This window comes from Miniopterus schreibersii, assembly GCF_964146895.1.
Source record: "Miniopterus schreibersii genome assembly, chromosome: 2".
Classification (NCBI taxonomy): Eukaryota; Metazoa; Chordata; class Mammalia; order Chiroptera; family Miniopteridae; genus Miniopterus; species Miniopterus schreibersii.
The window spans coordinates 151773974-151798972 of NC_138102.1; the positions used below are offsets into that span (position 1 = coordinate 151773974).

The following is a 24999-nucleotide window of genomic DNA, read 5'->3' on the forward strand; positions in this document are numbered from 1 at the left end:
TTCTTTTTTTTTCCCTTAAAGATTTTATATTGATTTTTAGAGAGAGAGAGAAACATTGATGTGATAGTGAAACATCAATCGGCTGACTGCCTCCGGCATGCCCCCCATTGGGGATCAAGCACCCCAACCCAGGGCATTGACAGTTCAATGGGAATTGAACTGTCAGCTTTTCAGTGCCAGGGACGATGCCCAGGCAACTGAGCCACACTGGCCAGGGCTATTGGTTTCATTCTTAACAGCTCTGTTGTAGCAAAGGTAGCCACTAATGATTTCAGGCTGACATTTTATCCACACCAATGTCCCCATAAGGAAACAAATTACTTTTGCCCAGTAGTTCCATTAAGAACTCAGAGAATTAGTCTCCCTTACCCATTGCTGAACTGATACCTGTGGCCAGGAGCCTGTGATGTTCTGATTGGCCAGATCTGGGTAATGTGCCCACATGTGAATTTCAGAGGCATGGGTTTGAGCAGGAGAGGGTCACTGCCAGCTTGTACCACTGAAATGGTAAAACACTGGTAGCACCTTAATGGAAAATCAGAGTGTTATTACCAAAAGGAGTAATGAATGTTGGGCAGGCAAACACAGCAGATGTCCACTGCAGTATGGAGTTGGAAATGACACCTGTGCTTTTGTGTCCAAGAACTTCAACTACACAATAAAGATCTGCTCCTCACTTACTTTATAGGAACAAAGTCAAAATACATAAAACCGTAAAAGCTTATTCCCTTCCCCATGTATTTAGCACCTTGCCACACATAGTTAGGGATTCTATAAATAACTATTTGAGCTAAAATTATTTACCTTGGTCATAAAATGATTAGCACAAACCCCCAAAATAGTTCATTGTGTGGCCAGGCTCCAAGTGGCCATCCTCTTAGGGAAAAGCACTCTTATAGATAACAAAAATATTATTTATTCTTTATTTGAGAAACCGGGTTCTTTCTTTAATGTGTTTACACAGAAGTTTGCTCTGTTCTGAATAAAATTGTGCAGAATTAAAACCAACCTTTATCTTAGCACTGTGGTTAAGATTATGAACAGACTTTCAGTCTGTTAGATTTTTTGCAAAATGTACTTATGCCCAAACAGAAATGGTAAACTACCAGAGACCTGAATGACTCAGGGACATTATCATCTTACCTTCTCATTTTCCCATGCTAAGTTTCCCAAAACCATTTCCACCACTTTCCCAAACCGTGGAAGCCCTCTTATTAACTACCAGCCAACTTACAAGAAAATGTCAGAAATTAAATTGCATTGTGTGTCTGTGTGTCTGTGTGTGTGTGTGTGTGTTTAATTAAGCTTGTTATGCTCTGAGTATGGCTCACTATGAGCCAACCCTTTAAATTTGAATTTTAGCCTGTTGCATTCCAAGATCTCTCATGGAATCCAAGCAACAGAGATATCTTCATAACTGCCCTAATTGTGTCAAGGCATTTAAAATTATACCTAACCTTAGACCAGTCCAGTGCCCTGAAAGGAGGCCTGCACTGAACTGGTATTAATCCATACGGTTGTTAGAGTTGAACTTGCCTGGAGATTTATAGGAGAAATCATTAGCACCATCAGGCACTATTATAAGGACTCTTTGTTCTTGTAAGTTATGAGATGCTTTTTATTAAAATTTTGACTTCTATGAATATCTTTTCTGATTATTTTCCTAATTTTGTTATGCTTAAATTGTGTGATTTAAAAAATACTTGTTTTTTTAATTTCTAAAAGGAATCATTGAGCCCAACCGGGCATGGCTCAGCTGTTGAGCATCGACCTAGGATCCAGGCGATCGGGGTTTGATTCCCGGTTAGGGCATATGCCTGGGTTGTGGGCTCAATCAATGACTCCCTCATCATTGATGTTTCTATCTTTCTCTCTCCCTCTCCTTTCCTCTCTCTGAAATCAATAAAGATATATTTAAAAAAAAAAAAAAAGTGTAATATAAGTTTAAAAATTAAGTTACAAGCTTTCAGTTATAAGATGAATTTAAGTCATGGGGATATAATGTACAGCATGATGTCTATAGTTAATAATACCGTATTGTATATTTAGAAGTTGCTAAGAGAGTACATCTTAAAAGTTCTCATCACAAGAAGGAAAAAAAATTTTGTAACTGTGGTGATGGATGTTAACTAAATTTATTGTGATAATAATTTCATAATAAAAACATATATCAAATCATTACATTGTACACGAAAAACTAATACAATGTTATATGTCAGTTATATCTCAATAAAGTAAATAAGCATAGATTAAACATTGCTTCATAAAAGTTAAAAGTCATTGAAATAAACAGTTTCCAAGTTTCTAAAACACTCTAATACCACTTAATTTGATAGCTGTTGGAAAAAATAAAACGTATCCCCTACCCAAAAATGTCACACTTTTTTTTTTTTAATATATCTTTATTGATTTCAGAGAGAGGAAAGGAGAGGGAGAGATAGAAACATCAATGATGAGAGAGTCATTGACCAGCTAGCCCGCAGCCCGGGCATGTGCCTTGACCAGGAATCGAACCCCAATCGCCTGGATCCCAGGTCAATGCTCTACCGCTGAGCCACGCCCGGCCGGGCCAAAACTGTCACACTTTACCTGAAAATCAGTTCCAACAGCATTTAAATGCAGAAGGTAAAATAGTAAAGCTTCTAAATGGTAACATGGAAAAATGTCTCCATGACCTGGAATAGGGAAAGATTTCTTAAAAGTGGACACAAAAAGCACTAATAATAAAATAATTATTTTATAAGTGGACTACATTAAAATTAATAACTCATGCTAGTATGCAATCAAAAGTCATTATTAAGACAGAAAAAAAGGCAAACCACAGAGTAGGAAAATGTTTTTGTAACATACATAAGTGAAGAAGGGTGGTATCTAGAAAATATTAAACTCATCAAGTTAACAATAAAATGATAGACAACCCAGTAGAAACAGGGACAAGAGACTTAGCAGGAACTTCACAAAAATAATGTGGAAATAGCTAGTACTCATTTGAAAACCTCGTTGTAATCAGGACAGTAGGAACCAGAAGTGCCATTTGCAAACGGCTGACCAACTAATCAACAGTCATTCTCACATATTCTCTATGGCTGAAAGGGAGAATCAGTTTCGCAATTTCAGTGGGTGGGTGGGGAAAAGCTAGAACTGTAAAAAGGAGAAAGATAGCATTTGCTGTGATGGTTTATGTTCCCTAATCTAAATAAGAGCGCTTTAGGGCAGGAGAGAATTGATGATGTGAGGTGGGGGGGCAGCAGTTCTTGATGAGGCTGAAGGTAAGTATGGTAGAGAGGGGAAAAGAGCAGGAGAACAGGACAGTGTCTGGAGTTGACGTTTCCAAAGTCAAGCTGTATCTGGGCGAATACAGATTCTGTGTGACCATGATAGTGACCGGCTCGTGTACGGAAGAGATGAAGGTCAGTGACTTTTAGGATGTCCAGGAGCTAGGAGGTAATCGATGGAGCCATTGGCAGTGGACAGGAGGTGCAGGAGGCTCTGAGCCAGGCTCTGCAGCCCCCTGTGGGTGTTGGGAAAGGACCAATCGGTCTTCAGATGACAAAGAAAATGCTATGAGGGTGACAGGGCTGGATGGCAGCGACTCAGAAGAGCAGAGTTTTGCCTGTGAGGGAAGACAACTATCTAGATGAAGGGAGGAGAGAGGAATGCTAAGCTTACCTCAGTGCCCAAGACACAGGCGTGGTACAGAATAAATAGCCTCCTCTCTAGATGGCTACAGGGGAAGGATTCTTCTCAGAGGAGAGCAAGTAGTCTAATGGAATGTTTTAACAATTAGTGAAAGACAGGTATAACTTGTTTACAATAAAACAGACATTCTGAACTGTTTTGAGTCACGGAGACTTTGAGTATCTAGTAAAAGTTATGGACCCTTTCCCTGAGAAAGTTTATTATAAACACAAGTAGTTTTAGGGACCTCCTGTCCCCTCCCCAAAACCTATATTGGACCCTATATTAAGAGTCCCTCTTCTAACAGGCACAGTGGAGAACGTAAGGGCAGCCATCCATAGGAGGTAGGGGCAAACAAGCAGTGTTTGTTAAGATAAACAGAGAAGATCACACCCTGAAGAATGGTCACGAATTACAGAAATGTCTGGCATGGTGGCCTCAAATTAGCTTCAAATAGAAACCTATAAAGTTACCAGCACACAAGCTAAGGCCTCAGTATTGTTGGAGGTCTGCTGATGCTGGGAAGAGCCTACTCGGAACTCAGATACTCTGATAGTAGGTGACCAGCCTAATTCCAAATGAGATTTGCCTCTAGTGGGCCTGGACCAGCAACTTGCATATGCACATGCCTCTGGCAGAGCATAGACTTTCAGATAGTCTGAGTAGCAATATGTTTCTATTTAAAAGCCCAGTGTCTCTTTTAGAAAAAAAACGGCTTTTTTAGAAATGAATAAGTTTATTAAAATATGTAAAATGCCAAAATTTGAACAAGAAGAAACAGAAAAGATGAATATGCCAACCACCAGTAAATACAGTGTAACTTTGATTCTACAACTTTTAAAAAATTATTTTTTTTTTATTGATTTCAGAGAGAGGAAGGGAGAGGGAGAGAGAGATAGAAACATCAATGATGAGAGTCGTTGATCAGCTGCCTCCTGCACGCCCCCTGCTGGGGATTGAGCCGGCAACCCAGGCATGTGCCCTGACCAGGAATCGAACTGTGACCTCCTGGTTCTTGGGTCAATGCTCAACCACTGAGCCACGCCGGCCAGGCTGATTCTACAACTCTGATTCCAAAACATCGTCTTTATCATGTTTTTTGTGCGATGATGAACTGAAAATGTGAATAAAGGGCAGACTGATCAATAGAAAGGAAAGGAAAAGACAGGCCCATTTTATTTATAAACATGCAAAAAATATAGTAGCTAACCAAATCCAATAATGTATTTAAAAATACTGCATAAACATGAATTTTTTTATTCAGTAATTCAATTGAAAACCTAATAAGAATTTAAAGATACTGTCTTAGGCTGATATCGTCACAGCTCTAGTTTTTAAAACATCTTGCTCAATCTCTAGTAATCTACAGAAACTTACTATTACTGTGAAGTCAAGTGCAACAGTATTTACAGGATGTGTCCTACAAAACAGATGCCGATGTCAGTGGCGCAGACAGTGGTGCAGAAGGAAAACGGCCTCCAGCACACCCGGAAGATGCTGCATGTGGGGGATCCGAGTGTGAAAAAGACTGCAGTCTCCCTGCTGAGGAATTTATCACGGAATCTTTCCCTGTGCAGTGAAATTGGTGAGTCAGTAAGAGTATCTAGATGTAATGTGACTGTGTTAGAAATACAAATGCAATAAAGCATTGTCCTTATCACATTCTTTTTACAATGATGGGCTGAAAATGTAAATAAAAAGCAAAATGTGATGACTAGACCTGACTCTTGTGCACCTAGGCATCAAGGGTAGGCTTTCTCACAGGGTCTCAAATAGGACTTTTCTTCATATCCAACATTTTTTTAAATTACTGCAGAAGAGAAATTCTAGGCCATACTAATAATTAACAAGATAAGTAATATAGTTGATATTTTTCAGCCCTTGGCTGTGCCATCCAATGAAGTCTTTTTAATTCGTGTTGCTGTCTTGCAGAGTGTTCTCTGTGAGGCCTATGTGAGCACCACTCTTCTGGATGAACAGATATTCATTAAAATAAAAAAGACAAAAGTGCCAATTCATCGCAGATGGTTTTAGAACAAATACAATGAAAGCTATTTGCTCCTTTTTTTGAGTCTGTATTATTGACAAAGATAATAACTGTGTTACACTATCATGTAACAATTCTTCATTTATTTGCTTTATACCTAGAAATATCTGACAACAGAATCAAGTCAAAAACTATAAAATGAGACAATAATGTTAGAATTGTTTATGCTTCCTAATGCTCCATAAATTAGTCATTTCACTAAATTATAAATACATTTTTGTGAGTTTTTTTAAATGGATTGTATTATTCTGAAATTACACACACACACAGCATGAGAGGTATTGAAGTCTGTGGTTATGTTTTAATAATGTCATTTCCAAAGACAGCAGGCAGCGCAACACTGGACAGGTGGTTTCATGCCCATTATGAGTATAAAGAGGGCCTGGAAATTTTTCAGCGGATCTAAAGGAAACCTTGCCCTCGGCACTCTCAGAATTATGGAAGCGTTCTCCCCATTGTCTTCTGAGGACTTTTGTGCTCCACTTCAATCGGGTGTATTACCCTTTGACTTCTTTTTCTTTTCCCAAATAAAATGTTGACTCTGTCTTTAAAACCCTGCCGATGAGAATAACCGCCCTCCACACATTATGCATGTGCCTCCCGGGCTTCGGTCCTCAGCTGCTGGGGAGATGAAGCTGTAGAGCCACAGTTTATGGAAGATGACTTCACAATAAACGCCCCTCATTTTCAGGGCAACAGTGAGACGAGGCTTCAGCAAGATAAATAGAGTTTCTAAATTTTAAATTGGCTTTAGATCAAATATATAATTTGAGTAAAAGGACCCATCTTGGTTCAGAGTATTAATAGCCAGGAATAAATGAAAACCAGTTTGAAATGCACGTTTTGTGTTTCTCATGAGAGATTTCTAGGCCAGGTAAAACTTCCCATGTGCTGACCTGGAATACAATCATCACATTTTACTGAGATTTACAGAAATAAATTTAAAACTTATATTTTCTTAAAAATGTGAAGATAGGCAACTTAGTACAGTGACAGTCATAGACCTCCTGTGGAGGACACGGATCTGCATCCTACAATGCTCCTCTGCCACCAGGTCACTGGGGCTCATCATTTAACTGCTCCAGACGGGGGAGACTGATAATCAGTACTTAAGTGTTTTCCCAGGGTCAGGGAGCATAATGTGTGGTATGTGCAAGCAACAGGAAGTATCGGGATACATTTCTAGAGTCTCAATTCACATTCATTCATTGTTACAGATGTCTTCAAACATCCAACTAGTGTATTGGCTTTTTAAGGCATTGAGTTTTAGCCATTAAATGAAATCTCTCTCAGCAATATGACATTGAGCTATAACCTTCCTATATCATGATAAGGCCTTTAATTTTATATTTTGGTATTAAAGATCCAATTTTAATTATCTCAAAGTGAATGTATTTATGGAGGCCCACTGTGTGTGTGTGTGTGTGTGTGTGTGTGTACAGGGTGGGGCAAAAGCAGGTTTATAGTTGTTCATATGGAAAATGATACAATAATTAATAAATTATAACATAAGAATAAACTTTCACATACAACTGCAAATCTGCATTTGCCCCGCCTTGTTTATGTGTGTATACACACACACACATACACACAGAGAGAGAGGGAGAGAAAGAGAAATACCGAGAGATCCTGCCTTTCTACATTGAAGTGTTAAGTTTTGTCGATGTATTAACAGTTATACTGCTTTTCTAAGAAAAACAAATGTGATACAAAACGTTAAAGACTGTCTTCTCTGATTCTCGCTCCTCCTGAGACATCACCCTACATTTCAACCTTAAAATTGATGTACAGAAGTGGACATTCTTGCTGGAGGTGATGAGTGGGGAGAGGTGGGGCTCTCTCTCATCAGTAATTGTTCTCAGTGTGGGCAGCCCGGGCTCAGCAGCCATTACTGCACCCTGCAAAGAGATTGGTTGTGATTGTCGCAGACTTATTTTTATGTTTTCAACCTAAATTCGGTGAAAGGAAAATTTATGTTCTCAAGGCCTTTACTTCTGTGGTTTAACTTGTTAAAAAGAGGAAGCCTTCTGATAATACTTCATCTCTATTGAGACCTTACTATGCACAGAGTACTATGATACAGTAACACATATTAAGTCATTTAATCCCTCAAAACAACCCTGTGGAGTAGATAACTATTGTTATCCCATGTTACAAATTAGAAAAAATCAGGCATCGAGAGGTTAAGTAGCTTGCCAAGACCACACAGCCATTAAGTGGCAGAGACAAGACCAAAACTAAAGAAGTATGGCTTCAGAGATTGAGATCTAAACTAAAGAAGTGTGGCTTCAGAGGTTGAGATCTAAGCTCTTAACACTCTGTTGTGATGCCTAAACACAGTCAAGAAGAAAGTGTTCCGGCCTTTGAGCAGAAGCTGTCTTTCCTGTCCATCGGGTCCAGGACTTATCAAAGGCTTACATGCTGCTCTGTCCCTTTTTTTGAGGACCTCTCTGCTATAGGCATGGTGGTCAGTGCTGAAAGTCTGGAAATGAACATGGTAATTACCTTCAGTGGACCCGTAGCCACATTTGGAGTTCAGATAGTCACATAACCAGTCACAATGCAGAATCATACAGAGGGAAGTACGGTTCCAGGCACCACATAAACTCATGAAAAAATAATAAAATTAAACAGAAGTATTTGTTGTACAATTACAATAAACACAACACTGTATTAAAGAGCTGTGAGGAGCAACAAAAGCAAGAGAAACATGCTCCGTGTCTACTAAAGAGAGTCCAAAGTAGTTAGAGAAAAAGAAGAAAACATGTGAAAACATGTAAAAAATCAAGTACAAATTCATACTGCTCAAAACATACCGCATAAGGCAAGTTATGATGAAATCATCAACTATTAATACCTCTCTTGTTACTACAAAAGAAGCCAAACTAAAACCGTTACCAAGAACTTACATACTTAGTAAAAAAATAAATTTAAAATAATCTGTCTTTTTTTTAAATAATATTATTTGTGCATTAAAGAAACTCTGGGCAGTACAGATAATTTTTTAAAAAATATGTTTAGGTCACTGTCAATACTGTTATAGAAAAACAACTTAATATTTTCATGTATTTCTTCCAATGTTGCTTATGTGTATTTTCTTTCCTAATGTTATATTACATATTCTTTATATAAATAAGCATACAGATTTTTCACATAGAATATTAATATAAATATTTCCGTTATTTGCATGCCTCATGGATATGTTTTGTGATGCATAAAATTCTTTGCAGATGTATTTTATTTAATTATATTCTATTATTGGGATATTTAGGCTTATTATAAGTTTTCAGTTCTATATAATACTATAATAAAGATCTCTGCGTAAAGCTTTTAACATTTTTAAAGTGATGTCCTTAGGATGAATTCCCAGGAGTATAATTACCGAATCAAAGAATGTGAAAATTTTTTAAATTCTTGATATTTCTATCAAATTGCTTTCTGAAAAGATTACCAGTGTATTGAGCAGAGCATCATCTTTTTAAAAATCCTTTTAAAATTCGAGTATTAGAACTCTGGCCAGAATGACTCAGTTGGTTTTGGGTTTGATTCCCGGTCAGGAGCAAATGATTGATATTTCTCTCACATTGATGTTTCTCTCTTTCCCCCCTGCTTCTCCCTCTCTAAATCAATAAAAACATATCCTTGGGTGTGTTAAAAAAAAAGAAACAAGTATTAGAGAGGCTACATCTTTCTATATGCTTATTAAACACTTGTGTTTCCTTTTTAAAATGTTCTTTAACCAAAACATATAGGGATTTTGCTATTAAGAAACAGTCTTTTTAATCAAGTGTTCTTTTTCTTTCATTTTCTAGCCAAAGAAACTCTACCTGATTTGGTTTCCATAATTCCTGACACAGTTCCAAGTACTGATCTTCTCATTGAAACTACAGCCTCTGCCTGTTACACGTTGAACAACATAATCCAGAATAGTTACCAGAATGCCCGGGATCTTCTAAACACCGGAGGCCTGCAGAAAATTATGACTATCAGTGCAGGCGACAAGTAAGTCCTTCAGCATCTGCCCATCGGCTGGCTCCCCTTCCCCACCACCACTCCCATCTGTAAACCTAGTTGTAAACATTGCCACTGAGGACCATGGGCAGTATTCAGAGATAGTCAAACTCCATAGCTTCCAGCATTTTATTGACCTAATGAGTTAATTTGTTTCCCAGAACTACAACTGTGATTTAAGAACAGTAGGATGTAGGAGAGAGGGAGTCCTCTGGACAGGGAATACTCTTTTCCTCACTTACATCTGTGGAGCCAGGGCTGGCCCAGGTGGCTAAGAAGCAGTGATAACACAAGAGGTGGGAGGCAGCATAATCGATTCTTGCTTTCTCAGTTTTCTCGGTCACGTCTCTTTCCACACCTTGTTCCCTTTTGAGAATAGGGAGTCTAATGGACACACCTTGTACATCAGTCATCCCACATCCTGGATTCTGTCTTTGAATTTCCCTCATTTAAAAGGAGGAAGAGCCCCGGCTGGGTGGCTTGGTTGTTGGTAGCATCGTCCCATGCACCAAAAGGCTGCGGGTTCGATTCTCAGTCACGGCATGTACCTCGGTTGTGGGTTTGATCCCTTGTCAGGGCACATTTGGGAGGCAGCCGATCGATGTTTCTCTCTCACATGGATGTTTCTCTCTCTTTCTCCCTTCCTCTCTAAAAAAATCAAAAACATATCCTCAGGTGAGGATTAAAAATAATAATAAAAAAAATTACAAGGGAGGAAGAGCATGAAAAACCTTGTGTAACCAAATAATTACTATTACTTAATTTAGAGTGATGGGGTCTGAAAGAGGCATGAAGATTATTACTTTTCTCTCTATACAATTCTGAATTGTTTGACTTGTTAAATAAAAGTTACTTTTGTAAATTAACAAAAAAGAAAGACATATTATAGCCCAGTTCTAATGAGTTGCAAAGCAAACAGACTTCACCTGTGATGGACAGATATGTGTCTGGCCACACAGGGGTGAGCACAGGGGTCTGTGGTATCCTGGGATGATCACACATGGCCTCTACCGCAGCCCCACCCAGGGTAAACCCCTGTGCTCTACAGCCCCCCCTCTGATAAAACTCACGGAAGGGAAGGCCCCATTCAGAGTCACAGGACGAAAGGGAGCACTGGTTAGGTCAGTTCCCCAAGAGCAAGGAATATTCACCTGTCCCCAGAGCCTGGCAGATAGCAGTTGCTCTGTCTTTGTGGAAACAATAAATTATTGCCGCAACACAGAAATGACTGTTTGGAGTAGTCATCCAGACTTCTAAGCAAATCTCCATAAGATCATCTGATTTTAATTATTTGAGTATTCAGACATAACGAGCACATTGGAATACACTATTGTTGCTGGTGAAAGTGGGCTCTTTGGCAGTGTCTCGAGAAAGGAATTTCAAAGGGCTCATGCATGGAGAAGTTTAAATGTAGTGGTAAGATTTTTATTGGGGTGAAGGGAAATAATACACCCTCGAGGATGTAGAGGACAGGCAGGCTCAAGTAGCAACTTCCTTGAAACTTCTGATAACCCTCCATATATTTTCTTGGCTCTCTGTAAGGACCAAGGTGTCATTGAAACCATCCAACCCACTTCCCGATTTCTCCCTGTTGCCGTTGGGCCCTCCCCGTAACCAGTCCCTTTCCTGGACCTGTGGGGTTTTGTGCCCCCTATTCAATCTGATTCTTTTCCCAGGGTAGGTCCTGCCCCTTTGTCCCCATTTTCCTTTACTGCACATGCCTCAAAGTAGAAGCACCTCCCCCCCGTGCCATGCGGACTTCTATGGCCCGTGTCCAAAAGGTCTGTGCATCATCTGGTTTCTGCTGGCATGTGCCCAGCAGAGGAATTTCCCTCCCGCCTCCCTCCAGTAAGCCAGATAATCCAATAGTCCAGTACAGGCGGGCAGCACCCCTGGGAGATTTTCCTCTGCAGTCCCCTGCAGTGTGTAAATGAGTCTGCAAATGCTGTGGCTTCCTAGTAAGTAAAGCTTAGTGGAATGCTGAAACTTCCTAGTGAAGCAGGCCCTTATCTGACTCAGCTCCCCAGTTTAAGTTTAATACTGATTCAGCTCCCTGGTTTATTAAGCTCAATGTCTGATTCCCTTTGCCCCGTCTCTCTATTAACAGCTAGTTAACTACCTATGCTAACACCATCACTTTTGGAAACTTCTGTAGTTTAGCAACATACGGATATACTACTCTGTGACAATTTGTTGCCCTGAGTGTTCATTTGTGAGCCAGCCATCACATGCCCAGTTTAAAAACAAAAACAGAAAAATGTCAAAAATGTCTATGGGCTGTGCCTGATGCTCCTTGCTAGAGTGCTGTATAGCCGACCTATAATTTATGGTTGTCAACCTAAATGAAGACGTTAACAGAGGCAAGCTCAAATTAACCAGAATTTGAGTTCTTTCGTGAATAGCAGAGAAATTGCAGTTCTGGTAACCCATGCTGCAGCAAGGTCCCAGGGAGTCTGGGTCTTCTTTAATCAAACATTTACAGAGAATTGGCCTCTCAGGTCATAAATTCTGTTCTTCTGAGGGGGCATACATGACATTCTCTATTTCTTATCCTCTGACTTCATTCGAGGTTGAAATCCTTTCACATGGGCTAGCCTGGGGACCAGTTATCATTTACAGCATTTTGTCTTTGAATACACGAATTCCCGAGTGCCAACAACCAACTTATAAACAAACTTTTTAAATATAACACCCTTCTAAGTTTTTAGCTGAGACACTCCTGCAATAAAAATGACAGGTTAACAAAACAAACAGAAGCTTTATAACATGAAGATCTCCAGTATACATGGGAGAGACCCAGGAAAACTGCATAACTCTTCTAAATAGCCCAAGCTACCCCTTTAAATAACACCTCCAGCTAAAGACAAAAGATGTTTGGGCTGAGGGGAGGTCAGTTTAGGGGGATTCCCAGGAAAAGCACAGTAAACAAAGGTTGTTATGCAGATTTAATTCCTCGCCTTCTCCATTGATAAAAGTTTCTAAAGATTTATTCATTGTTCACTTTCCTGTACAGAGAGGGAGACCCTGCTTACAAATGGAGATTTCCCTTATAAATGTCTCTTACCAAAGGGTCACTTCCACTCACTTTTCAGAGCTTTCCCTATGTCTACTGTCTCTTAAAAATAATCAGCCTAAAATAATCCTGATGCCAGAGAGGCAATGTTTTGGGGTGGCGTAGCCTGTTCTCCTTCAGTTACTGTTGAACTTTTCCAATTTTAAATATTAGAGAACCATAGCTTTCATGGATTAGTTATCTTGGTTATAAAGGATCTACTCGGAGATGTCCATGAGGTAACTAAAAAAATCTGTAGGGCACTGATTTGTCTCACCCTCTGCCAGGTTGATGAGTGATGAACCCAACATGCGATTCTCCATAAAGCTTTGCATTGTCTCTCCTTGGTTGCAGGTTTACAAACTCCTGTGATAGGAAAAATGAAAGATACATTTCTTCATTAAAAGAAAAAATACAGCCACATGGTCATTCAGGTGATATAAGAGAAAGAGATCAAAGGAAGTATTTTCTCCCTGCCAGAAACAGGAAATTTAGGACAAATTTAAAAGCAGAACATCAAAAACTAAATACAGTGTCAAATTCAGTGGGAGCTTGGATTTAAAACAGGAACACATTTTACATTTGCTCTGCACAAGAACAAAGACACTTTGAAGCTATTTTAACAAATGTTCCAACAAGAATTTATTTTATTAACTTGAAAAAATTACTCCTACCTTTATAGGGTCACTCACTCTAAGAGAGGGATATATATTTTTCAATCATACTTCCCTGAATTTGCACTATAATATACATATATATATACACACACACACACACACACACACACATATATAATATAGTATATATGCACACACATTATAAACATACAAATATATTCTATAAATAATGTAAATATACAAATATAAGTTGTATTCTATAAATTCAAGGATTTGTAACATATTCCTTGTAAATATAAAGAATTTGCTCTATAGTCCTAGCCAGTTTGCTCAGTGGTTAGAGCATCAGCCCCATGGACAGAAGGGTCCCAGGTTCAATTCCGGCCAAGGGTACGTTCCTCAGTTGCAGGCTCGATCCCTGGCCCTGGTCGAGGCACGTGTGGGAGGTAGCCAATCCATGTGTCTCTCACACTGATGTTTCTCTCTCTCTCTCTCTCTCTCTCTCTCTCTCCTCTCTCTCCTTCCACTCTCTCTGAAAAGCAATGGAGAAAATACCTTTGGGTGAGGATTTAAAAAAAAGTTTGCTCTATAAACTATGTTAGCTCTGTGTTAGAGGTTTTAAAAGACCTATCCAAAATAATTTCTAAGAAGTGGTCCCTGGCCTGCAAAGCTTACCATTTAATTCCCTTGTCATTGGAGTAGCCCTACTTAATGGATGGCTACTGAGTAACAGCGCTTAGAGATTTACAGACCAGCAGTCACCTCCTCCAGGAGCCTTAGGCATTCTCACCGATCTCGCGATGTCCCTTTCTTTCAGCTATGCCTCCAACAAAGCAAGCAAAGCTGCTTCTGTTCTCTTATATTCTCTGTGGACGCACACGGAGCTCCACAACGCCTACAAGAAGGTAAGAGCGCCCAAAAGGTGGGCGTCCTAATTAACACAGCCTGGTCCTGATGCCCAGCCCCGTGTGGCTGGGTATGATGGGAAATTGCTAAGAGCTGCAGTTTTGTGTGTGGAAATGTCGTTGCCATTCACGTTTATGTTGCTTACTCCGTAGGCTCAGTTCAAGAAGACGGACTTTGTCAACAGCCGGACTTCCAAAGCCTACCAGTCCCTTAAAGACTGAGCCAAGAAAGAAAGCTCTCTCGGAAATGCCAACTTCACCATTCTCAGCCACAAAAAAACCCCGAAGGAAAACACCTATTTTTTTACTTCCCAGTCTGAGAAACCTCAAAAAAGAAAAAAAAAAGAAAAAGCATGCCCTGTTTTTACCCTTTTCTAGTCCATGGTCTCCTGAATCCAGAAAATGAATCATCAGAATATGATTTACTGGTCTTCCAGGGATTTTCACAGGCTTGCCACCAGAAGACGCTGGCAGCAGGCTCTGTTTGCCCCCCACAAACAGGGTCTTTGGGATCAGGGCTTACGGTGCATGGCTCGCTGGAACCAAACTGTGAACTCCTGCGGAATGGATGTGAACAGAAGAAGGAAAGAAGCTGTGGTGGTGTTACTAGGATTTTAAAGTTTGATTTATATTTGTAATTTATGGTTTCCATGTTCTGTCACTCATGTGCACATTGCTTCACCATTGAAGTATATTTTTCTGCAGTGTTGAAACAGAATGGAAACAATAAATATTTGTTAAGTTACCCAGGAGAAAATTTAATGGCGAAACTGTTTTTGTTTTTATATTACTTTGTGCTTGCTTTAATCCTCTTGAATTTTTTCTCTGATTTTAAATGGACGTAAGTTTAAGTTGCAGAGCATGCATAACTCTAAGAAAAAGGAGTGAAGTTAGTGAACATACAGATTTAAAATCTTTTCCACAGGGAAAGGCACTATGGCTATGAAATTCAGTGTTTCCTCTAAACACTGAGTAAATGAGATTTTTTGCTCAAGGAAATACTTTACCTGTAACAGGAGCATTGAATGCAAATCTCTTCTGAAGAGTAGCATTCAATGCAACCTATTTCCTGGACTTTTTCAGCCACTGCAATGGGCTGGTGGAAACATGGACTCTGTCTTTAGCTACAAAAGGAACCAAGGTCTCTGGAGCTGCTGGGCCAGCCCAGGGCTCTGAAAACACAGCTCATCTTAATGAGTGACGTTATCAACCAGCCCAACTTTGCCCAACATTGAAAAAATAGCACAGAGCCACTAAGTCTCCTGATCTTCCTCAAGCCATTACTTTAAGTAAAGGAAACTCTAGAGAAGAAAAATGAAGTTATGTTGAGGAGAAATGGGTCTAGGCCACCCAGAAGCAATTTGAGAAGTACTTATGTTTAAAAGTTGACATCATCTATTAAAGCGAATCTGTATTAAGTGTTATTTTAACTGGGCCGTGGTTTATACCATTCATATAAAAATAGTCTTCTCAACTACCGTTCTGTTATATTTTGCTTTTTAAAAAAAAAAAAAATCTGACAATGTTTGTTATAAGACAGTAAGAAGGAAAAAATTCTTCAATTCCCTTTGGCCAGAACAGTGTAATAGGAAATAAATTCCCATTTTCAATTTGAATGTGTACCTACGCCTTTATTATATTTAGAACTTGAAATTTTTTCAATTTTAACAGCTCAATGGAGAAGACCGAAGTTACTAACCTAGTCTAAACTGAAATTATTTAGATACCAATTTTTTAAATACTGAAGAGAGAAATTCTCTTTTTCCAGAGTTTTGACAATAAGCACTTGGAGAGTTATCTTTATTCCTCCAGATAATTGATGTATGTTCAAGAAGTTTCTGTATTTTTTAAGGCGCTAGTGGAGCCTTCAATAAAGTTCAGCATAAAGTGAGACAAAAATAACATCTCCTTCATTGGTGTCTGTGTGTCTGATTTGTGTATCTTTGTATATGTGGTATGACTGACATGACACTTGAGGATTTGACCTTATAAACTTTAATTACTAAGAGTTTAATACTTTGTAATTCCTTATATTTCTTCCCTAATTAAAATTTTAAATCCTTTACCAAGAAACACTTCCTATAAGAAAGATGGGACTAGCTAGTGATTAAAACATGTAAAAATGGAGAGACATACAAATGCATTAGCTGTCGTTAGATTTTAGTAAATGGAGTCTGTGACCATGAACGATAGATTATGTTTGATCCCCATGTTTTGCTTTGTCACCCTGTTTACAAAAACCTCACCACTTTGCTATCTGTGAACACCTCTGAGGGAGGTCCTTGTGTGATTTATTATCAGTTTTGCTCACAGGGCCACACAAAGCTCTTTTATTTCCCACGTATCCCAGACCATTGCCCATGTCATCAAAGGAACTGACAAACTGAGCGGCGCCTTTGCATCTATTTGTGCTGAGTTCCGGAGGGCTGCTGCCTTGTCAAAAATTCTTTGTGGTCTTCTGGAATATGGAATATTGCTGCCGTGGATTTCTGTAACTGGAAACATTTATTTATGCCTGATGGGAATAACTAAAGGATTATCTGACAAAATAGACGGGATTAACATGTTGAATGGGAAAACCAACAGCAGGAGTAGATAAACCACTTTAAAACCAATGTAGTCACCCTCTGAAGAAGCAATTTCCTAGAAGAAAAGGGAAATGGGAAATATATATATATATTTATAATTTATATATTATAGTTATAAAGTTTCCTTTAAATAATGTGTAATGAACTTACTGCATTAGAATGAGTAGGACTTCAGTTTATGTGTACTCTGAGCAAAATTGCAGAAGTCTCAAGTCGCAGAATCTGAGGATTAAGAGAAAATTTTGAGGGCATCTGGTCAAGTCCTCCTTAAAGTATCTTCTTGTATAAGAAAAGACTCAGTTCTTATTAAAGTGACAGAGAAAAATATGCCATCATTCATTCAACTAATGCCCAACATGGTCCTGTAATTGGCCTATCTTAAGACTCAGTAACTGTTGCATTGAAGTGTTTGTTGTGGGAAGGAATAAATATAGATGACAAAGGAAACAATTTTTTCAAAATAAAATTCTGTTTTAGCTTTAACATTTTAGTTTATATTGGTACTGACCATTTCAACTCTTTTGAAATTCAGCCTTTTAAGGACAAAAAAAGAAAGCTCTTTTCATGATTTATTCAAGAAAGAGTGCTCAGAACGCTGCACATTGGCATAAGAGCTGTTTAAAATACAAGCAGAAGGGAAAGCATTCTGAAAGCCATAGTTTGGAAAACACGGTTAAAGAATCTGTCAGTGTTTAGCCTGGAGAACAGTATTGTGAGTGCTATTCTGACAGAGTAGTGGACAGACCAGGGTCAATAGGCGGAGACTTTGGGAGCCTGGCCCAACAATGGACCTATTGAGCATGCCGTATGGCATCCTTTGAAGTATGTGTGTGTGTGTGTGTGTGTGTGTGTCTATATATTTACATACATATTTTAAAATATATACTTACATGTATATTTTAAATATATACATACATATTTTAATCCTCACCTGAGGATATTTTTTCCATTGCTTTTCAGAGAGAGTGGAAGGGAAACAGAGAGAAAATCGATTGGTTGCCTTCCACATGTGCCCCGACCAGGGCCGGGGATTGAGCCTGCAACGGAGGTATGTGCCCTTGGCGAAAATCATACCCAGGACCCTTCAGTCCAAAGGCCAACACTCTAACCACTGAGCCAAACCAGCTAGGGCATGGGTATGTATTTTTTCTTTTTTAAATTTTATACGTGAAAATAACGTGAAACAGAGAGGTTAAGTCGCATTCCAAAGTCACATAGCTAGAAAGTTCAGAGGGCCTATATGAACGGGTGTGGGCATGCCTAGGGGTTCTGTGGGAACCAAGAATGACAGACTCATGTCTCCATGCTGGGGAAATGTGGGATCTCTTTGACTTCTCTCTCTTTGGAGAGTTCAGAGGGCAGTCTGACAGTGTTGAAGAGAACTGATTCTAGAACCAGCCAGCCTGAGCTCAGAGTGTGACTTCTCCACTTACCTCTCTGAGCCTCAGCATTCCTTATCTGTTACCTGGGAATAAAAGTAGTAGTTACCTCATTGGGTTGTTGAGGTAATGTTTTCATAATTATATAGCACTTAAAACAGTACCTGACAGTATGTCCTCAATAAATGTTAACTAAATTTTGTGGACTTCCTGGTGGCGGTGGGGTCTTTGCTTTTATATTTTAATCCATCTCTTTGGCATTTCTCTTTTCAGTTGGTTCAGTTAAAAGCCCTAACCGTCCCCTCACCTACTCATTTTACACACACACACCCGAACCTCCCTTAGAACACCAGGCAGTAATGAGGAAAACAAATATGGCTCGGAGAAGTGATTCTGAATGTCTGTTCCTCAGAACACAAGTCCTTTGGGGGTATTTATAAGTGTTATGTGAAAAGAAATATCCCACACTTAAGTAAGTTTGAGAAGGGCCGAGTTACACAAAGATCAAAAAGATCTTGATTATAAGACTTCTCAGAGTCCCTAACATGCCATGTGCATTGTGAAATCTCCAGGAAGGGATAGAGAAGTATGCTGCATGTCACAAACATTTTGTTTGAATCAATAAGCCCTTTTTTCCTTAGATGACTCTTGAAGAAGCTGTGCTTCTGTAGTAAACACTGAACCAACAGTGATCAGAGCCATAAAAAAGAGGAAGAAATCTGTTTATCTGGTTCACAGTCTAGTCCAGTTCATCTTTTTCTTTTTTTTAATTTATCTTTATTGTTGAGAGTATTACAGGTGTCCCATTTTTCCCCCCAATTGACCTCCTCCACTTCGCTCCCACCCCGTCCCCAGGACTTCACCCCATTATTAACTGTGTCCATGGGTTATGCATATATGCATATAACTTCTCTGGTTAATCTCTTCCCACCCTCCACGCCCCTTGCCTCTTTCCTTTGAAATATGATCATCTGTTGCATGTGTCAATGTCTCTGGATCTATTTCATTTGTCAGGTTCTTTTGTTAATTAGCTGCTTCTTGAAGAAGATCCTTCAACATTTCCTGTAGTGCTGGTCTGGTGGTGATGAACTCCTTTAGCTTTTTCTTATCTGTGAAGCTCTTTATTTGACCTTCAATTCTAAATGAGAGCTTTGCTGGGTAGAGCAATTTGGGTTGTAGTTCCATGTTTTTCATGACTTTGAATATTTCTTGCCACTCCCTTCTGGCCTGCAAGGTTTCTGTTGAGAAATCAGCTGACAGTCATATGGGTGCTCCCTTGTAGGTAATTAATTGCTTTTCTCTTGCTGCTTTTAAGATTCTCTCTTTGTCTTTAACCTTTGGCATTTTAACTATGATGTGTCTTGGTGTGGGCCTCTTTGGGTTCCTCTTGTTTGGGACCCTCTGTGCTTCCTGGACTTGTAAGTCTATTTCTTTCCCCAGGTAGGGGAAGTTTTCTGTAATTATTTTTTCAAGTAGGTTTTCAATTTCTTGGTCTGTTTCTTCCCCTTCTGGCACCCCAATAATACGAATGTTGGGCCTCTTGAAATTGTCCCAGAGGCTCCTTATACTATTTTCATATTTCTGGATTCTTTTTTCTTTTTGCTCTTCTGGTTGGGTCTTTTTGTTTCCTCATGTTCCAAATTGCTGATTTGATTCTCAACATCCTCTACTCTACTGTTGATTCCATGTAAATTATTCTTCATTTCAGTTCCCGTAGCCTTCATTTCAAATTGGTACTTTATTATGTTATCTATTTTCTCAGTTATTTCCCTAATAGCCTGCTTAAACATCCTTATAAACAAAATTCTGAACTCTGTATCTGTTAGTTTGCTTAGATCTATTTCATTTAGTTCTTCTTCTAGAGATTTCTTCTGTTCTTTCCTTTGTGACATGTTTCTTTGCCTCCTCATTTTGGCTGCATCCAGGTGTTTGTTTCTATGTATTAGGTAGAGCTGCTATGTCTCCTGGAATTTGTAGAGTGGCTTTGTGTAGTAGGTGTCCTGTAGGGTCCAGTGGCTCAGCCTCCCCAGTCACCTGAGCTGGGTCTTCTAGGTGCTCCCTTGTGTGGGCTGTGTGCACTGTCCTGTTGCAGTTGATCCTTGGTTGCTGTTGGTGTCCCTGGGAGGAATTGACCCCCAGGCCAGTCAGCTGTGAGGACCAGCTGCAACTACAGCCAAAGAGCTGCTGTGCTGGAGACACCCCTATGGAGCAGGATTTACTTCAGTGGGGCTTTGGTGTCTACCAAGTGCGCCTCTTGAGTGTCACTCGTGGATGTGGTAGGGTTGTAATCCAGCGTGGTCTTGTCTGACCACCAGGTGCACTGTCTCTGGGGCCTCCCAGGAGGTGCAAAGTCAGCCTGTGCCAGTGCCTTGCCCAGGGCCACCCAGCATGAGCTACACAGCAAACCGTAGTTGGCTGCTACTTGTGCTGGGCTTGGAGGTGTCCAGGAGAGGCCAAGCTATGAGCCAATGCAGCTGCCGCTAGTGCCAGGCCTGGGGCCACTTATCAAGCCATATGGGGCCTGCTGCTGCTTGTTTGAGAGATTTTAGGAAAGTCCTAAGCATGAGGCTCGAGAGGCTACTTGCATGGAAAAGCCCCTGGAAATGGCCTGGATGAGCTGCAGGTGGGGAGGGGCGGGGCCTCTGAGAATCCCAGGGCGGGGCCAAAGGTGAGAGTCAGATGCTGGCAATTCAAATATGGTGCCTGCCTGCCGGCTGTGTGCCGGGAGGACTCGCCAAAGGAGCAGTGGCCTCTGCCAGCCCTTCTGCCTGGGAGGAAGCCACCCCTCCAGCTCTCGCCCGGATTCCAGGCAGGTTAGTTCCTCCCCGAGTGTCCCAGGTCCTTCCAAGCTGCTGCCCGGCGCTGGGCTCAGAGGGAGCGTCCGAGTGAGTCCGTGCCGGGCCCTTAAGAGTTGCTGCTGGGGCTCCCGCAGCCTCCGCGACCCTGAGCGACAGTCCCCGCTGGTTTCACAGCCTGGAGTTGTGGGGACGTCTCTTCCCGGCCCTGGAGCCCTGGGCTGGGGGCTGCTGTGGGGCTGGGACCCCTCACTCCTCTGGGAAACCCCTTCTGCCAAGATGTCCCTCTGGGGTTTAAACCGGTGCACCGGGTGTGGGCCCGCGGCGCGTCTCTGATTCAGCCCCGATCCTCCGGCGTCTCCACCCCTCTTCCCGGTCTCATTGCTCCTTCAGGTCCCTGGTTGCAGGGCTTCTGTGCAGCCGGATCTCAGGAGGCTCTGCGTGACGGTGGTTCTGGATTTTAGTTGTGATTTTGATGTGGTTGCGGGAGGCGGCGGGCGCAGCTGTTACCTACGCCGCCATCTTGTTTCTCTTAGTCCAGTTCATGTTGATATAGCCTGGAGTTAGTCATGAACAGTCTTTCAGGAAAATTGGAAAATCAGTGATTTCAATAGATTGAGGACTAGTTCCTGAACATTTTGTTTCATTCCCACCTGGAGTGCTGCTAGTCTGCAGACAGGATGATGACCCGTAGTCAGCAGCCCAGGGAAGCAGGGGGAGACACAACAGACATCCCACGCCCGGCTGATCAGACCTCCTCATAATTCTCACATCAAGAAGCAGTTAAATCCCTAAGAAGCTGGATTTTCCCCTGTAAACCACTAACACACAATACATCTGGCAAAGAATAAAAAACAAGTCCAAAATGTTGCAGATTTTCTTACAACTATAATAGGATGTTCTTCCCAGTAACAACTAATCCTTTGGGTGTTTGTTTTAGAAAAAAAGGGTTTCCATTTTTAATTACATCTTTCAACAGATATGCATTGGAAACTTATTGCTAGAGCTGAGTACCAGCAAGAGGCACCTTTCTGAGAAGTTGCTCGTGGATCTCAGTGACACTGTCACAATTTACATTATACTTTGCTTCACCTGGGAAATGACAAGTCATCAACTTGGTGAGGGTTAAGGGGCTCTGGACACAAGGATTTTCTGGAATATGTCTCTCATAAAACCAGAAATGGTTAGATTGAGAGGCAGAGAATCATTAAGAAGATATCTTCATTTTTAACCAGGAGTTGTCAGAATTGACAACTTGTAATAAAGGTGCATGAAAATTCTAATATTTAGAAAATTGATCAAAAAAGTTTTTTCTCAGGAATTTGTTTTTTTTACTCCATGCTCTAATTGGATATTTTTTTCAGTTCCTAATTTTTAAAAAACAGAAGTAGTCTAGTTTTGTGGTATTATAAAAATTGTGTGTGAAGATATTAAGTAGCATGTCATCTCAGGTTCTATTTCGTACTGAACAATAGGGTGCAATGAAGTCGTTTCAGAAGCTTCTGTGCCTCTTTTTCATTCTCTCCTTTTTTAAATTTATCTTTATTGTTGAAAGTATATCCCCCCATTTTTCCCCACTGATCCTCTCCACCCCACATTCGCCCCTCCCCTCCCCTTTAACCCAGGTTATACCTTCATTGACCAAATCGTCTTGGAAGAAAGTTGACCTGAGCTTGAGGTGGTTGGAAAAATCTTCACTTTCCTCAATGAGACATTAATTTAGCTGCATAGAGAGAACTTGGGTTTGGATTCTGACTTTTTCCCCCCTCCAGGAATTGTTGGCCCTCACACTTCTAAGGGTTAGCAAAAAAAGCCCTTTTTCTTAAAAGTTAAAATTTTTCAATTACAGTTGACATATAACAGTATATTAGTTTCATGTGTACAACATAGTGATTGCACATATAATTTAAGAAGTGACAACCTTGATAAGTCTAGTACCCATCTGACATTATACATGCTTATTACAATATTATTGACTACATTCCCTATGTTGTGCTTTACATCCTCATGACTATTTTGTAACTGCCAATTTATACTTCTTAATCCCTTCATCTTTTAAACCCAGTCCTGCAACCCCCTCCCTCTGGCACCCATCAGTTTGTTCTCTGTATCTATGAGTTTTTCTGTTTTGTTTGTTCATTTATTTTGTTTTTTAGATTCCACATGTAAGTGAAATTATATAGTATTTGTCCAACTTATTTCATTTAGCATAATACCCTCTATATTCATCCATGTTGTCGCAAATGACAAGATTTCATTCTTTTTTCATTGTGTATATGTACATCTTCTTTATCCATTTGTCTATCGATGGACACTTAGGCTGCTTCCATAGCTTGACTATTGTAAACAATGCTGCAGTGAACATAGGGTGTATGTCTTTTCAAATTAGTGTTTTGGATTTCTTTGGATATATCCGTTGACAGGGGATTATGGTCATATGGTAGTTCTATTTTAAATTTTTTGAGGAACCTCCATACTCTTTTCCACAGTGACTGCACCAATTCACAATCCCACCTACAGTGCACGAGGGTTCCCCTTTCTCCACACCCTCTCCAACCCTTGTTTGTTGATTTGTTGATGGCAGCCATTCTGACAGGTGTGAGGTGATATCTCATTGTGGTTTTGATTTGCATTTCCCTAATGATTAGTGATATTGAGCATCTTTTCATGTGTTGGCCATCTGTGCGATCATTTTGGAGAAATGTCTGTTCAGGTCCTCTGCCCATTTCTTAATTGGATCATTGGGGGTTGTTGTTGTTTTTGGTATTAAGTTGTATTATAGGTTTCTTATATGTTTTGGATATTAACCCCTTATCAGATGTATCACTGACGAATATCCTCTCTCATTTAGTAGACTGTCTTTTCATTTTGTTGATTGTTTCCTTTGCAGTGCAAAAACTCTTTAGTTTGATCTAGTCCCATTTGTTTATTTTTTCTTTTGTTTCCCTTGCCTGAGGAGACAGATCTAAAAAAATATTACTAAGTGACATCAAAGAGTCTACTGCCTACGTATTCTTCTAGGAGATTTATGGTTTTGGGTCTTACATTAAGTCTTTAATCTACTTTAAGTTTATTCTTGTATATAGTATAAGAAAGTAATCGAGTTTCATTCATTCGCATGTGTCTGTCCAGTTTTCCCAGCACCATTTATTGAAGAAACTGTCTTTATCCCATTGCCTCCTTTGTCATATATTAATTGAAAGTATAGGTATGGGTTTATTTCTGGGCTCTCTATTTATGTTCTATTGATTTATATGTCTGTTTTCATTCCAGTACCATGCTGTTTTGATTACTATATTTTTGTAGTATGGTTTGATATCAGGTGGCATGATACCTCCAATTTTGTTCTTCTTTCTCAAGATTGCTTTGGCTATTTAGGGTCTTTTGTGTTTCCATATACATTTTTGGATTGTTTGTTCTAGTTCTGTGAAAAATGTCACTGGTATTTGATAGAGATTGCATTGAATCTGTAGATTGCTTTGGGTAGAATGGACATTTTGACAAAGTTAATTCTTCATACCCTTGAGCACAGTATATCTTTTCATTTATTTGTATCTTTTTCAATTTTTTTCTTTGATGCCTTAATAGATTTCCAAGTACAGGTCTTTTACCTCCTTGTTTAAATTTATTCCTAGGTATTTTATTCTTTTTAATGCAATTGTAAATGGGATTCTTTTCTTAATTTCTCTTTCTGGTAGCTCATTATTGGTTTATAAAAGTGCAACTGACTTCTGAATATATCCTGATACTTTAATGAATTCATTTATTAGTTCTAATAGTTTCTTTGTGAATGGATTCTTTAGGGTTCTCCCTATACAGTATCATGTTATCTGCCAATAATGACAGTTTTACTTCTTTTCAATTTAGATGCCATCTAAATTTTTTTTTTGAGGGGGTCTGATTGCTGTGACTACGACTCCTAATACT

The 24999-nt window shown here is 39.8% G+C and overlaps 1 protein-coding gene across 3 annotated transcripts in view; it reads left to right on the forward strand.

Moving 5' to 3' along the window:
* PKP2 (plakophilin 2) overlaps nucleotides 1-15845 on the forward strand; it is a 73639-nt gene extending 57794 nt beyond the window's left edge. For all 3 annotated transcript variants that reach the window (XM_081130820.1, XM_081130821.1, XM_081130822.1), the window contains exons 10-13: nucleotides 5110-5263; nucleotides 9538-9727; nucleotides 14223-14310; nucleotides 14464-15845. In XM_081130820.1, coding sequence (XP_080986946.1) covers nucleotides 5110-5263; nucleotides 9538-9727; nucleotides 14223-14310; nucleotides 14464-14532 — 501 coding nt within the window. In that variant the 3' untranslated portion in view covers nucleotides 14533-15845. The remainder of the gene's footprint in view (nucleotides 1-5109; nucleotides 5264-9537; nucleotides 9728-14222; nucleotides 14311-14463) is intronic.
* The last annotated feature ends 9154 nt before the right edge of the window (nucleotides 15846-24999 follow it).